At 49.9% G+C, this 16,202-nt stretch overlaps 1 protein-coding gene across 1 annotated transcript; it reads right to left on the minus strand.

Annotated features, from left to right (window-relative positions):
* Positions 1–357: 357 nt before the first annotated feature.
* Positions 358–5,001, minus strand: SMPD1 (sphingomyelin phosphodiesterase 1). Its single transcript, XM_025848367.2, has 6 exons — positions 4,506–5,001; positions 2,831–3,603; positions 2,112–2,283; positions 1,620–1,696; positions 1,278–1,423; positions 358–1,113 (listed from the first exon to the last, which is right to left on the minus strand). Exons 1-6 carry the CDS (start codon positions 4,803–4,805, stop codon positions 704–706), a joined length of 1,878 nt encoding a protein of 625 aa, XP_025704152.1. The 5' UTR covers positions 4,806–5,001; the 3' UTR covers positions 358–703.
* Between the last annotated feature and the right edge of the window lie 11,201 nt (positions 5,002–16,202).

The following is a 16,202-nucleotide window of genomic DNA, read 5'->3' on the forward strand; positions in this document are numbered from 1 at the left end:
CGGTGCCTGCATTACACCATCACCTGCAGTACCCTCAGCTCTCAGTTAGGATCATATTCCCAAAGCCACCTTGCCCTCCCCGCTTTATTTTTTTTATTATTATTATTTTTTAAAAATTTTATTAATTTTAGAGAGAGAGAGAGAATGAGAGAGGGTGTGCGCACAGGGGGAGGGCAGAGAGCGAATTCCAAGTGGACTCTGATCTAAGAGCAGAGCCCAACTTGAGGCTCAGTCCCACGACCCTGAGATTATGACCCCAGCTGAAACCAAGAGTCTGGAGGCTTAACCGACTGAGCCACTCAGGCGCCCTGCCCTCCCAGCTTTCAAAGAAGAAAGTGGGACAGTCACAGAGGGGTCTGGAGTCCAAGTCTTTTATCTTTATTTTAACAGCCTGGCAACCAGGCAACAGCAGCAGTACAGGGTTCCTGGCTGGCCAGCCCAGCTCCTGTCGGGTCTGCTGGGGCAGTACCAACGTAGGCCTTTGCTCCAAGCCATGAGAGGCAGCAGTCCCAGGGCAGCTTAGATGCTGGGCACAGGCAGAGCAGCTGCCCCCTCCTGTATCTAGACACACCATCTCCATGAAAGAAGGTCCTGTTTCCCTGGTGTGCTCAGGGCCCAGATGCTCTTCTTACCACAGCTGTCATCTGCGGGGTTTGCTTCTCTCCTACGAATTCTACCTTCCCAACTCTGGGCCCTGGGGGTGCTAGCAGAAAGGTGGCCTTGGCTGCAGGCTCTGGACATCAGGGAGGCTTCCATCCGGCACCAGATGGCGACATAGAGCAGGGCTGTCAGAGCGAGCTGAGAGCTGGGCGCACAGAGTGGTCAGGCGGCAGGGCATTCCACAGGGCTCTGAGGGCGGGTGGCCCTTATGGTAGAGAAACCAGAAGGTCTGGAATAGTTGCGTGTCACCCCGCATGCGGTACACTAAGTCATGCCAGGCGGCGGGCAGCGCACTGGGCAGCCCGTAGGTTTCTCGAGCCCTGTAGAGACGCTGCCAATGTGGCCTGGCTCCTGGTTCATTAGCCTCTGTCAGGTTCAGGATGAAGGTCTCATGATCCAGGACCACATGAGAGCTCCCCGGGTAGTTGCCATCTATTTGGTAGACGCGGTAACCTGCAAGGAGGGCGGGCTGACTGGAGAGACAAGGAGCCGAGGCCACTCCAGGGAGGGGTCACATGTCCCACCTGCCCCTTGCCAGCCCTGGCTCCAAATCTGTTTCTGCTTCCTCCATCCCCCCAACGTCCTCTATCCCAACAACTCCCTTACTCCCCACTCACCAGGATTAAGGCCGATGTAAGTGGTGGCACTGGGTGCCAGGAAGGCCACAGATAGCGGCCGGCTCAGGGTCTCCTCGTCATAGAAGACCTCAAACTCATCCACGTGGGTGTGGCCAAAGAACTGACCAGCCAAGGTGTTCTCATACCTGGCCAGAAGACACTAATTATGTTCAGAAGGTTCTAGGGAGGGGGAGGAGATCTGGGGAGATGGGATGCTTCTTTCTCCACACATTGAAGTAAACAGCCTCTCTACCCCAATGGGGCAGCAGGAATGATAAGATGCTCAAAGGAATTTCCAACCTTCAGACTCTTCATCCAACCCTCTCCCCACCTCCCCCCTACCTGGCTACAATTCGGTAATAATTCCAGCTCCAGCTCTTCAGGCAGTGCCCTGGGGGAATATGGCCAATTATATGTACCTGCAGGGAGAGTTAAGGAAGGTTATCAGGGAGAATGCCCCTCTATTTGCTAGATGGGGTGCTGTCTGATTCATGAATTGTTCAATAAAGCCAATTAGATCTTCAAAGTAAATTAATTAATTAATTAATTAATTATCAGAGCAAGCAGGGGTCCAGGCAGCCCTGGCCAGGAAGAGTCAGTACTCATCTACAACGGCCGGCATTGCTGGCCAGAGAGGGGGAGTGAATGAAAGGGCTTCGCAGGGGCACCAGGAGCCGAACTCCCAGGGACCACTGTTGTTGGGAGTGTCCGAAAACCAAGCTTCTCTGCTCAGAGGTGCTCTGGCTCTAGATAGAAGTCTGGTCACGAAGGGTCTGCTTCTCCCCCAACCCCCGTCAGCACCTACTCCCCCATGTTCTTACTGCTTTCCCTCACCTTGTCTCCTCGGTCCTCAGCAGCCTGAAGCTCCCCCACTAGCCACTGGAGCTGTCCAGCAGGATCTGTGGAGTTGATCAAGAGCCAGAAGTTCTCACGGGAACAAAAGTTCATATTGAGAGAGATGAGACGGAGGCCAGGACGTGGGGAGAGGGCATAGAACCCCCCAATTCTGAAATGAACACGAAAGGTCAACACTCGATTCATAATCCAGGTCCTGCACGCCCAGCCCTGTGCAAAGCATGTGGGTGGAGGGCAGAGGCACACGGGACATCCACCAAGGAGCTCACAGTCCAGCTGAAGACCAAAAAACAGACCGATTGTAGGCTAAGAAGGCTAGGTTGGGATGGTAGGCTCAGAAGGTTAAGGGCTCTAGGAGTTCAGGGGAGAGAGAAAAGTAAGCTAGAATGGGAAGAAAAGGCCCTTCACAAGGAATATGATCTGGGCCTAGGAAAGTTGGGATGTTAAAGGTGGGGGGTGCATTTTGGAGAGGGCCAACATGAGCAAGGACACAGACCAGCATGGAGAAGGTATGCTGTCAGCCCTGTGAGGGAGGGTGTCTGGATATAAGGGTAGGGGTGGAAGTTGGGGTCAGATCAGGGAGGGCCAGTGAGGAGAGCTGACTCATGCTAGAACAGTCACAGGTAATGCCCAGGTACTCTGTTCCCTTCACTATCATCCACCTTTTCCCTTCCTGGGTTTCCCTGGACCTCAACTACCTGAGGGTGTGAAGGGCTTCAGCAGGCAGCCAGGACTCCCACGCCTTGGCCATTGCCTCATAGAGCCAGCTGGAAGAGTAATTGCCCTGTATGAAGGGGGGAGGGAAGCCATTGACAGGTGTGCTCTCGTGGTTGCCCACAGCAGGGTACACAGGCACTGGGCCCAAGAACTTCTTCACAAGGGCTGTGATGGTGGTCAGGGCCCGAAGCTGGTCCTGACGTGACTGGTGCCAGACGTTGTGGGCCGGGATGTCTCCTGTCCAGTACACCATATCAAAGGGGCCAGCGGGGCCCAGCCCGCTCAACAGGCTCTCCAGGGTCCGCAGGGGCAGGTCACACTTGCTGTACTCGCCCCAGTATCCAGCACCTGGGCGGGAGGCAGGTGGCAGGCCAGAATCCTGGCGGCAACACAGTGGGTTCTCACAGTCAGGGTCTGTGCCCTCCAGGTAACCATGATCCCAGTGCAGGTCAGTGAGGAAGAGGATGCGACTGACAGGAGCACCTGGGGCTGGGGGCTTGGGTGGTTGTGGGGAAGGCTTTGGTACAGCTGGCAAAGAGACGTTCCAAGATGAGAAGATGTCCCAGTGCCCACAGGTGGAGCCCAGGAGCAGACCACAGGCCTCAGATGGGCTCAGCACTGAGCGTGTCCACACTTCCACCATGTCATCTTCAAAGAGCTGGACGGCGGACTGGCACACGGTGGGCGGTGCTATCTTCAGCAGTTTGCAGAGCTTGGTGGCCATGGAGCCCACCCAGGCCACACCGGGCTCCTTCTGTAGTGGGAAGAACCAGTGATGAGAGGTCAGAGACCGCACAGGGACCAGGCCAAGCCCTGGCTACCACTCTTTGCACCTCCATCTCCAAACTGGGGCCAGGCTGGACTCAGTGCCACCATGGTGAAGAGACCTCAACGCACTCCCTGCCTCCCACAGATATTGCCCTGGACTCAGCGGCACCAGGCCAGTACTTCCTCTTCCCCTCAGTAGGCAGGGGCATTTCAGGCCTTTTGCTCGCCCCGCTGGCTTCCTCAGGCACTGTCTGCAGAGTGCCCTGAAACTGGGGCTGGGGAGTATGGCTGTCCATAGTTTGGGGCAGGCCCTGGAGAGCACTGCAAAGCTCACCTACCAACTAGCACTCATCATAATCCCATCAGGGTCAAGGCATCCCGGTTTAGTCCCACACCCTTGGATGTTTCTGAATTTAAGTCCCTTTTGAGTAACTGGTACAAGGCCCGGTGCTCTGGATTAGAGATGCCAAGTTTAAGGCACAAGGGATTCAGTGTCAGATGTACAAGGAAAGGAGTCCCAGCCTTTCCCCTAGGCGCCAGCTGTGTGCCCTTAGGCGAGTGACTTCACCTCTCCCAGACTCCATTCATTTGTAAAATGAAGATAACTGTAATGAAACACCTCACAGGTTTGATTTAACCTGTACAAAACGGCTAGGACAGTGCCAGCGTACAAAGTGCAGTCTTTCCTTACTTCACAAGGTCACAGTGGAGGTGGCGGCGGCCTGTAGTCATGGGTGTCCCCAAAGGACAGCCAACCCAGTGAAGGCTTGTTGATGCCAACCTCCCCATCAGGTTTGCTCTTCAGGAACCCAGGCCCAGCCCCGCCCTTGCCCCTGCCCCGCCAGCGCTCCCCTTGGCTGCTCCATCGCAGCCCCTTTAAGCGCTCACCTTCAGCCCGAAGTCGATGGCGGTGAACAAGCCTTTGCATACTGGGCAGGTGAGGTTCCACCACCCAAAGGCGTTGCGGAGCTGGGGCACTAAGCGACCGAACCTGGCCGGATGGCTTTGGGTGGGAAGAGGGTGGGCCCCAACCGGGGCCCAGAGAACCAGGGAGTCCGGCAGGACCAGCGCCACAGCCAGGCCTATCCACAGAAGCCTCAGTCTGCGGAAACCCCGGGACCGGTCCGATTCCGTCTCCCAGCTGGACCTGGGGTGGCCCTCGCCGGGAGATACTCCGTGGCGGGGCATTGCCCGAGTTCCTAGACAGGCTGGTTCGCCTGTCCGGGTACCGCCGGTCTAGGTGCTGGCTCTCAAGGAGCCGGGCAGCGCCGGGAACAGCTGACAAGCCCCCGCTGCAGCCGGCTGACTGCTCCGCGTCCAGCCGCAAGACAGCTCCACCCCTTCCTCTTCCTCTGTTCCCCAGCAGCTGATGGCCGCGGCTGCCAGGAGTCCTGTCAGAGCCGGGGAGGTGGAGAGAACCAAGGGCGCCCGGGACCCGCCCCGCCCCGCCCCCGCCCCGCCCGCGCCCCACCCCCGCCCCGCCTGCGCCTGCGCCTGCGCGGGCCGCTGAGAGGAGGGAAGGCCGCTGCGGTCTAAACAGCGGAAGGGGGCTGCAGCCTCCCCCCCACCTGTTGTGGAGCCAATCTGGTGTGGCTGGTGAAAGGCTCGCCGGGGCTCCTAGGCGCCTCCTCCCTCCAAACTTGGACTAAATTCCTAACTGCCAGGCCTACTTGGCTCTCCACGCGGCCGCCCACTCGGGAAGGGAGGCGGGGGGAGAGCACGACCAAACAGGTCTCCGAGTGTGTTGCCTCTGGCCAGAGAGCGCCTCCCCTTCGTCTCCCATGTTCTGCCACTGGCGCCAGCACCCTTGAGTTACCCTGAGAATCTTTGAGTCACCTTTGATGCAGACTTTTCCTGAGGAAGGGACCCTGACCTCGTGGGGACACCCACACATTCACTTTACAGATGAGGAAACTGGCCCAGAAATGAAGTGACTAAGGAGGGGTACAGAGCGTGCAGCCAGGAGAGCCAGGAACATGGACTAGAACTTGGGTGTCCCATCCCCGTGTATCCACGATGGTGAAACCTAACATTTATTGAGCTCTATACATGTTCCCGCATGGATCCACACACTTTATAATCCTATCTTCAATTGGAACAATCCTAAGCAGTAAGTATGATACTATTATTACTTACATTTTGCAGATGGGGAAAAAGAAGCATGGGGAGGTTAAGGGGCAGAACAGCAATTAAAACCTGTGAGCTCTTTAATTCCTAGCGTTCTTCTCCAAGAGGCCCAGAACTACCAAGTCCTGTCAATTCCTTCCTTTGAGGATTTCTTTCAAGTGACTCTTTTCCTCATCATCTCAGAGTAACTGTGGTATAATAAGAATTTGGTCTTTGTCTCCAGTTCCTGTTTGTTCCTGGCACAGAGCTCCTAAAATCTTTTAAATTTCCATGTTATTTATACAAGTCCTTTTCAATCACACCTAAATTTATGCTAATGAGGGGTGACTTCTGGTGGGCCCCCTGGATAGCCTCAGGATGGGGCTGGTGACTTAAAGACAAAATGATTAGAGGGTGAGAAATTTCAGCTCCACCCTCAACCTACAGGGAAGGGAGGAGGACTGGAGAATGAGCTCTCTATCTCTTGGAGAGTTTCCTGTTGGTGAACTTACTGAGTTGCTAGGATGGGGCACACCTGGAGAGCACATGGCAGCTCCATGACATCCTCCCCTTTATGCCTTGTCCTGTGCATTTCTTCCATTTGGCTGTTCCTGACTTGTACCTTTTATAATAAACTGATAAATATAGGTAGAGTGTTTTCTGAGTTCTGTGAGCTGTTCCAGCAAAATATCAAACCTGACAAGAGTGTCATGGAACCCCAGAATTTGTACCTGGTTGATCAGAAGTACCGGTGGTAACATGGAGCTTGCAACTGGCATCTGAAGCTGGGCAGTCTTGTGGGACTGAGTCCTTTAATTTGTGGGATCTGATGTTAACTCCAGGTAGTGTCAGAATTTAATTGAGTTGTTGTATAGCCAGTTGGTTTTGGAGAATTGGAGAATTGCGTGGTGTCACCAGAAGTGGTGTCAGGAGTAGGATTTGCTTAAAAAAAAAAAAAAAAAAGAAAAGAAAAGAAGAAAAAGAAGTAGTATTTTCTAGCCAGGCCCTAGCTCGTGGAAACATGTGGTTTGGGAAAAGAGGATGAGAGGGTGGAGGAGAGGATGAGGAACCTTTGATTCCAGGGTGGCCACGGCCACATAGTCACCCAAAGCATGGAACAGCAGTTGTGCTATAATCAATTGCTAGAGGTGAAATTTACCAATGGAATTTAGAGGTAGATCCAACTCCTGGGGAACTGATTAATTGGATGCTTAAGGCAATGGAAACTAATATGAAAAAAGCAAACTATATAATCCTTTGGTTATTGTTACCTGTAATACCTAAAACGAAAGGAAGGGAGAGTGCTAGGTGAGACCTTGATGCTGGACCAACCTCAGATTTCTGTTGGTCTCAGTTTTTGCCACTAGTCTCAGATCTACCCCCAAAGGGAAACATTATGTGGGGAAAACAGAGTACTTTAAGACTCTGGTCACAGGAAGATAGGCCACATGGGAAGAGGACAAAACCAAGAAACTACTGAAATCAGGAGGTGTAATATGAGAGAGTTGTTTTATTTTGTAGATTAGTATCATCAACTTTCTGAAGAACCTTTCCTGAAATGGACTCTGAGTGTGACTAATTTAGGGGTAGTATCTTTGTTTTTATATGCTTCAGAATGGAAGAGCATGTTTGGGTTGTTACAGGACCCATAGCTTTCTATGGAACAACCCAGATGGCTATACATGATCCAGATACACAGAGGGTTATTCCTGAGGAAATGGCTAGCCTGCTGGATTGGATAGAAGCTACTGTGAGGTCTGTTTACCCTGACAAGGGAGACTATAAACAATCCCTATAAATGCCAAGTGGAATGCCCTACATCAAGCAGGTGATCTGCTTCATAAGCAAGCCATGTGGGACTGGCTTTATGATGACCCTGGCTTTATACTCACCCATTGAATATGCCTATTGCCCAGGTCATGGTAAACACTGTGGTTAAGCAGGCCACTTCTGCATGGGCCCTCCATGTAACTTTTTTGCTGCAAAATCAAGCAACAGTCCAAGAAGTCTTAATCAAATTTGTTGTCTAAGCTTCCCCTCATGGGTCTTATAGATACTAATAAAAACATTAGATTAACTAGAGAACGGGGAGACACAAAGGGGATGGTCAAGGTCCATCTTGATGGACAGCAGGATGGATATCTTTGGATGGTTATTAAGAAGGGGACTTCAAATAGCCCCATTTCTCCTTAACTGTTACTGCTCTCAGTCTCTATCCTTCCTATGTAAGAGGACATTGATGACTCTTAGGGCTCAAATTCCATCTGTTCTCCAAGACCTTATCCCAGGAGGTCCTTTCCTTTGCTCACCTCCCATCTCCTTCACAACATCTTTCTTGCTCCCTCCCTCCTCGCTCATTTGCCCAGTTCCCTTTCTCACAGTGTTTCATATAGTTGCTTTTGGTGGCACCATCATTGCTGCGTATCACACACCCTTATCCTTCTGAGTAGGTGATCAGAAGCCCCTCTTCTCCTGACGTGGATGACATTGTTCTTCAGGAATTAGATTCTGAGACAGAGATGAACGTACAAGAGATTTCTTAGGAAGTGCTCTTGGAATCCATAGCTGTGGAAGGAAGGGAAAGGTAGCAGGATTGGGCAGAGGGACAAGTTGAGCTTTGATGCTGTCTCAGTAGAGATCTCCCTATGGGAGTTCTGAAGCTGGGATGACCCTTCAGAATTGTCCTGAAATGGTGAGAGGGGGCTTCCTTCATTGGGGAAACTAGGGGGTAGCATAGACCTGTAGGGGGCTGATAGCGGATTGCTGAAGGCTTTCTGTTGAGAGCACTCCAAACACCTGGGAGAATGAGTCCTTCATTCCTGAAGGGAAACCAGGCAACAATGACACTGTCCACCACAGTCTGTCCACTTCGTGTGCCACTTGGATCCATTTCTTCATATAAGGTCTAGGAGAAGCTCCTTCAACATTCTGGTGAGTTTCCCTTCATGACGGAAGCTTAGAAAATGAAAGCTAGTGGGAAGAATTACAGCTACTGTAGCTGGATCGGGACAGCCTACATCTCCTTTGTGTAGCAGCTGCCCTGCCTCCTCTGTTCTTGTAATCAGGATCCACTCTGTGGCCAAGATAGTGATGCCTCTTTTTGCCTGCTGGTCGCTTCACACAAGGAGCCCCAAGTTCCTGGGTGGCAGCCACACTCTGTCCCCTGTTGGACACATTTTCCCTATGGGAATCAAGGTCTCTAAACCGGTGGAGCCTAGAGTTGTAGGGGCAGGAAGTGCAAATTCCGCAGGTGGATTGCAGGAGTAATGGTAAGAAGGCCATTCCTGCTTCCTTCCTTGTTTCTGGACTCATGAGTTCTATCTGTTGGGCACAAAGCACTATATGAAGGTTGCTATTTTAAAGTGGACACTGCATGCTGGAAGATGGCATCCTGTCTTCTGTAGGTGTCACTTTCAAGTTTATGCTTTCGCTGTGCCTTCACCAGCCCATTCTGTCACTGTATCAGGCTGGCGGTTTCTGGGTGATGTGATATGTAATGTGACCAGTGGGTCCCCTAGTCATGTGCTCACTTTACACCTCCTTTGCTAAAGACTGGGTCCCTGGTCTGTTGTGATGGCATCCCATGCCTGTTGTTCAGACACTGTAAGCTCTTGGAGCATGGTGATGGTTGAGTCTCAGTGGGCAGTAAAGGCAAAACCATGCACGAAATATGTATTTATTCCTGACAAAACAAATTGCTTCACCTTTTGGAGTAGAAGGAATCTAGTGTCGTCAACTTGCCATTAAGAGGCTAGTTGGTCTCTTCAAAGTATGGTGCCATATTGGAGATTTGGCTTCTGTTTTTGCTGCTAGCAGGTTAGACATTTGACATGTGTCAGAAACCTATATCAGCTTTGGTAAGTGGGAGCCCACACTATTGGGCTTATGGTAATGGGTTTCTAATGATTATATGCTGCCCCCTAGCCTCTATTGTGGGTGGAAAGTCCTATCATGTCTATTGCTGTCCGCGAGCCCAGCTCAGCAGTGGTGTTTCCTACCATCAGCCTTGGCCTGTATAGGGGAGCCATTATGGACTTTCCTAGTGATGCTGGTGCCCCTCTTACTAAACATTCCTTATTACTTTGGAAAATTGTGTATCCCACGGAACACAGTTATTTCATGTTTTCCAACCTCACATAATATATCCATTCTTGACACCCACTTTCTGAGCCTTTTTATTCTTTCTGTCAGTGATGGCGTTTCTGCCGCACTTGGGGCAGGCCATCACTTTTTCCATGCTTTTAATTGCTGATGAATTATTTTAAACTTTTCATTACTTTTTTCTAGAGCATCACTTGAGCTTAACTACACTCAGTTCCCTTATTCTTGTAGTTATGATTTCCCTCATGTTTCTCAGAAGCCTGATGGCCTGACCCAGCCAGTGGCAGGCATACCATCCCAGTTCACTGGGGACTCTCAAACTCCACCTAACTGGTGCTGGCATCTTGGTTGGCTGGGTGGCGAGGGATCCAGCTCCAAAATCCCATCTTACCATCTGCTTTCTCGGAGCATCCTGGCACCAACTTCTACAGGTTGGGTGACCCAATAGCAGACCCTAAGATGGAGATGAACTTGCCTGAGGTTTATTAGGGAGTACTCTCAGGATTGCCACCTGTGAAGGAAAGGAAGCAAGTAGAATTGGGCAGAGGCAGAGGATGAACCTTGGTGCAGTCTCTACAGAGGCCTCGGCTGACCCTACAGTGAGTTCTGAGGCTGAGATGACCTTTCAGAAGTGTTCCAGGCTGAATCAAGGGGACTGGGCCTTTGTTCCCTCCCAAACCGATCAGTCATAGGATGCCTCAAGAAGAAGGTATGACCTTGGGTCAGGTAGCTTTCCTAGATGGAGGCTCCTGGGTGGGCACATCATTGAGGGCCATATTCCAGCAGCACACCTGGCAGCAGGGAGACAGTCTTTCATTCCTAAGAGGGAAACTGGGTGACCCATAGCAGTGTCCACTGCACTCCTGTTCCCAGGATCCTTAAGAAAGGGCACAGATACAATTTGAACATCCTCTGGCCTAAGAATTATTATGGGCGGAGCTCCGTGGGGCTAGGAGTGAGAGTGGCAAAAGCAACTTTATTCTTTCTTATATTCTCTGGATTTCAGAACCTCTGAAACCTATTTTGGAGGCTCTCAGGCTACTAGATGATGGGTAAAACTTGGGAAAGGGGAGAGGAGCCTAGTGTTTAAAGATCTAAGCTCACACAGCTCCTGCTTCCATAGCAAACTGGGTGCCAGGCTTGGAGAGTGATTGGCAGAGGGATAATATGGGCTGCCTGGTTGGGACAGAGAACTTCCTAATTAATTTGGGCTAATTGGGTCAGGTACCTACTTAGGGTATGCTCCATTGTGTCAGGAAACCTGTTCAAATTCTCTACAGCTAACCAGCCAACTCTCCGGCTGCCTGCGAAACTGCTAATTAAATCCATAATTCCCCACAGCAGCCTAGAACTGATAGAAAGAGGTCCCCCTCTTGTGGATTTTTTAGGGAGTACCAGAGACCTAGGAATCTATGAATTTAAGGGCATGGACCCTGAAGAAATGGAGTCTTCTGACAGGGAATTCCAACAGTGTGTCCAAAACCCTCAGTGGTAGGGACAGTGGCTAAGGGGATGGGCTTTAGATTCAGTCTCCTGTATTAGAATTCTGGCTCTGCCGCTCACTGGTTGTGTGACCTAGACAAAACACATCACTTTCTGAACTTCGATTTCTTCCGAGATGACACAGAGATAATAATGGTACAAGGTTGTTGTGAGGATTCAATGAGATCCGGAGTGCTCAGAGCAGTATGTAGTGTGGAGGAAGTGTTTAGTGTCTGATGCCCTCCTTTTAAACTACATCTCCCATCTGTATTGACCATCACTGATTTAATGAGTTCCAGCTCCCAGGACTCCCTGCTCCCCACACCCCATTCATAGGGTCCATTGCCAGGGGAGAAGAACTCACTGTGGTGAGGTGAAGGCCAAAGGAAAGAATGTGGGAAACTTTGAAAAAAGCCTTTCCCTGACTCACCTCCCTTAATGACCCATGGAAGATGTGGGGAGCATTGACTTAACAGATGGTGACTTGGCTCCTTTTATTGCCAGGCAGTCCTACATTTATTCGCTCAAGACGCGCGCGCGCGCACACACACACACACACACACTGATTTGTCTAAACAAAACCCTCACAGAATTCAGCGTCCCTAGAAAAGCCCTATAGTCATCTGCTGTTACTCATGCAGCCTCACTCTCCCCACCCGAAATTCCTTATGAAAGGATTCTTTCAGTAACAACAATTCCCTTCAGAAGGGAGAGAGAGATTTTGCATCTAAGAGAAATATGATTTAGAAATTTCCCTCTATTGTTATGCTAGTAACCAAGCAATTCTAATCAGTCCAATAAGAGCTTCCATGAGGGATGAATGGGGAGTTATGGGAGCAGAGAGGAGGCATGTCACCTGGAGGTGAGGGCCTTCATGCAGGTTCCCTAGGAAGTGAGTTATGTCTATACCAGGCCTGAACAGTGCCCCGGTGGGGTGAGACTAATGCCCCCGCAGAGGGAACTGCATACACAGTCGTGTGGCAGGGAAGGGCTGGCAAGTTTGGGAACTGAGGACGAAGACAGTATGACCACTCAAGCCCTGGGAGGGAGTTGGAGCGTGTGCAAGGCTGAGGCTGGAGACTGGCACTAGCACCGGAGGAGGAGGATTACATCAGAGTTTGGTCTTAATCCCCAAAGGAATAGGTGCGTTTCTTATTAATTTTGTTCATTTATCCATCCAGCCAGCCATTCACACTTAGAAGTCTATTCTGTGCCAGGTGTTGTGCTAGGGACCCTGAAACAGAGATGACCGTGCACCAGCACCTCCTGGGACAGCTCATGGACCTGTGGGAAGAAACAGACATGAAGCATAGACCTACAAGAAAGGGCTTTTGGTGACATGTTTACTTGGTACTGTAGGGGTCAAAGGAAGAAGTGGTTGATTCCTGCTGACCTGAGAGTAAAGGTTGATGGGGATGAGAGAAAAATTTTTCCAGGAGGCCAGTCTTGAAATATGAGTTAGTATTTGCCTGAAGGACAAGATTGGGAAGGGGTTTGTCCTTCGTTTACAATGCTTGAGATGCACTAATGTTCTTTCAGAGTCTATACAACATGTTCCCGGCTTTCTCAGGGCCTTTGCACCTGCTGTTCCTTCTACCTAAAAATATCTTCCCTCTCCTTTCACTTAAGTAGCTGCTACTCATTCTTTAGCTCAATTCTGATTTCCTTGGGGATGCTTTCCCTGATCTATTTTTCCTTTTTCTTCCTCTTTCCCCTTCCCCTCTTTCTCCTCCTCCTTCTTCATTCTCCACCGTAGTTCTAATTGCAGTTGAAATTTTGTGTTTGTTTATGTGCTTATTTAATTAATCCTGCCTTCCCAGTAGACTGTAGACTTCATGAGGGTGGGGACCATGTCTGGTTTTGCTCCCATTGTGTCCCCAGTACTCACCACAGTGTCTGCCAGTGCCTCCTTAAGATTGGTTGCTTGAATAAATTAGAAGTGAGAGTATAAGCAAGGGGCCAAAGGCATGAAGCACTATGCAAAAGGGGAAATTTCCAAAAGTTTAAGTGAAAGCGAGTTGTGAGAAGAGATGCAGGGAGGTAGGTAGGGCCTAGGTCTTGAAGAGTTTGTTTGCAAATCTGGGCAACTGAGTCATTAAAGGATTTTATTGGAGTTTGTCCTGTTAGCCTATGGAGCTTTAGTGAGGAGAGCCAGAGAGATCAGCTGGTAATGGGTGAGGTTAGAGATGAATTCTGAAAGGTGGGATTGAAGAAGGGTGGTGTTCTGCAGGGGAAATAGATAGAAGAGGTACAAGAAAAGCAACATCCATAGAACCACCTTGAAGGGCTCTTAATACCTGCTGAGGGGCCACCTCAGATCTGTAAGTAAACAGATGAACAGAGGGAACACTTAAATTAAAGACACCAAGGTTTCTTTCTGGAGTACGCATGTTAAGAGTTGCTGGCACAAGAAAAGGGATATAGCTTCCTCTGAGGCTGACAGTAGGGGTAGGAGGACAGAAAGCAGGATTTCAAAGTCAGGTGATCTGTCAGGAATCGGGGTCACACAGGCCCTGGTGACCTGCTTCCTTCTCCATCTGCCCAACTTCTTGTCTATCCGGTTTCAGCTTAGCCACTCCAGCACACACAGGGCACCCTCCCCGTGCTCCACCTACAGCATATTTATCCGGCACCCAACACTAGACAATTACTCAGTGGTTTCTCCACTGAGGCACCACGAGTGATGGGGCTTGGGCTGTGGGGCAAGACTCAGTGACTCCATTTTATCCCCATTCCCTGGCATGGTGCCTGGGGCATGGTAAAGGCTCACTGTCACTGTTTATTTGTTCAAAGAGAAAGGAGTGGTTTTCTTGTATCTAATCTAATAATTTTATATACACACCCCCCCCCCCCCCCCCCCCAGTAAAAAGTCATTCCCCTGAAGAAATCTTTTCAACTGTGTTTCTTGGAAGCTTAGCTTCCTTGAGGGGAAGTTTGAAATAAAACTTTAACCCTTGCTTGAAATCGACTTGTCTAAGTTGCGTTAACAAAGCCCTTGCTTTGCTTTATGTGAGTAATAACACCCACACTGTTTTGTTACATCAGTGTGAGGACCACACCCCAATAAAGTGTTTTATTTATTTATTTTTTTAAGATCTTATTTATTTATTTGACAGAGAGAGACACAATGAGAAAGGGAACACAAGCAGGGGGACTGGGAGAGGGAGAAGCAGGCTTCCCATTGAGCAGGGAGCCCCATGTGGGGCTCGATCCCAGGACCCTGGGATCATGAGCTGAGCTGGAAGCAGACGCTTAACGACTGAGCCACCCAGGCACCCCTAAAGTGTTTCATTTTAAAAGCCGGTTTTCTTAAAACCAGAAAAGTAGTGTCTGCATATCATAAAAATTTATTTTCAAGTACTTAAAGGGTATGTTTTCTTTTTTTTTTTTAAGATTTTATTTATTTGAGAGAGAGGGCACAAGCAGGGGGAGGGGCAGAGGGAGAGGGAGAAGCAGACTCCCTACTCAGTGGCGAGCCCAGTGCAGGCTCAATCCCAGGACCCAGAGATCATGACCTGAGCTGAAGTTAGCAGAAGTCAGATGCCCACTGACTGAGCCACCCAGATGCCCCAAAGGGTATGCTTTAAATAGAGAATGCTTCTTCCTACCCCCAAACTCCTGAACCTTTCTCTGGAGAGAAACATAACTTCTTTTTTTGTGTGTGTTTTTAGAATGTTTCTGTTATGTGTGTGTGTGTGTGTGATAGAATGTTGAATGGGACTTCTGATGCCTCAATATTTTGATCAAAGCTCTAAGGTTAGACTATATATATATACCCAAAGCATTACTTAAAAGTTGGCTGAATAGGGACATCTGGGTGGCTCAGTCGGTTAAGTGTCCAACTCTTGATCACAGCTCAGGTCTTGATCTCACGGTCATGGGTGCAAACCCCACGTTGTACTCCATGGTGGATGCGGAGTCTACTTAAAAAAAAAAGTTGACTGAACAGATCTTTGACTCTCATCCTAACATCCACCTTTGGTCTATATAAAAGAAGTCTAAAAATTCTATGACATTTAAAGCATAGGGGCAAGTGCTATGATTTTTCTAAGTGTGTGTATGTTTGTGTACATGTTTGGGGGGCCTGGGGGTACGCTGCTAAGAAAACCACTAAGAGTGCTTGGGAATTTGGTATCTTTCTTGGGGAGAAAGGCTTGGGAAGTTGCAGAAACGTGTACCCAACACAATCCCAGTATAGCTACCAGAGCAAAGTATGGTGAGACAGTTCTTAGAAGAGCTTCATATGTGACATGGACTCTGTTGCTTCCTTTCCACCTGCCTAAGTTTCAGGTGGAGGCCGACTGGAGTAGCCCTCAGTGTTAGAGCGAGGAGAGAAGGCAGCACTGGGGTAGTCTGTGTGCTCAGAGTATGATGTGTCTAAGTCAAGTGAAGATCAAAGAAGAGAGCTGAACGTGAAGGAACCTTGTCCCAGGGGGTACTTGGTACTGGCAATACGAGACTATGGAGTATACTTCAGTGGAGAGGAACTAAGGAGACGGGGACTCAGGAGATTAGCCGGAGGGTGCATACCCCTTCCTGCCCACTTCTTCCCCAGCCCCCAAGTCAGGGAACCGTACATCATCCATATCCGTACAGGGCCTCAGAGATCCACACGTGTCCCCAGGAGAGAGGCAAATGTAGACACTTCTATACCTCTATACTCTCCAGAGCTCAGTTCTAACAGGCCATTGCCACACGTATAAACTCACACCCAAACACCCCATGTGGACTCCGGAGGAGGCAGTTGCCAGAGGTGAAGGAGGGTGGATGGGAAGTGAAAGCACTGTTCACATCTCCTTTTATTAGTACAAGTTCCCAAGCCACAGAGCTAGCTCGAGTTGGAAGTGCAGGGCTGGTGAGAGTGAATTGGAAGTGTTTCTGTTTTGATTTAGGCAG

Source organism: Callorhinus ursinus, unplaced genomic scaffold, assembly GCF_003265705.2.
Source record: "Callorhinus ursinus isolate GAN/ISIS: 27379988/994484 unplaced genomic scaffold, GSC_fseal_2.0 scaffold49, whole genome shotgun sequence".
NCBI classification, from domain to species: Eukaryota; Metazoa; Chordata; class Mammalia; order Carnivora; family Otariidae; genus Callorhinus; species Callorhinus ursinus.

Bases quoted from the DNA above. Each gene is read 5' to 3' on its own strand.
- SMPD1 (XM_025848367.2), bottom strand. From the start codon at position 4,805: ATGCCCCGCCACGGAGTATCTCCCGGCGAGGGCCACCCCAGGTCCAGC. The intron at 3,604-4,505 runs GTGAGCGCTTAA...TTCCCACTACAG, and splicing joins CCATCGACTTCGGGCTGAAG to AAGGAGCCCGGTGTGGCCTG. The intron at 1,697-2,111 runs GTGAGGGAAAGC...CTCTCCCTGCAG, and splicing joins CTGAGGACCGAGGAGACAAG to GTACATATAATTGGCCATAT.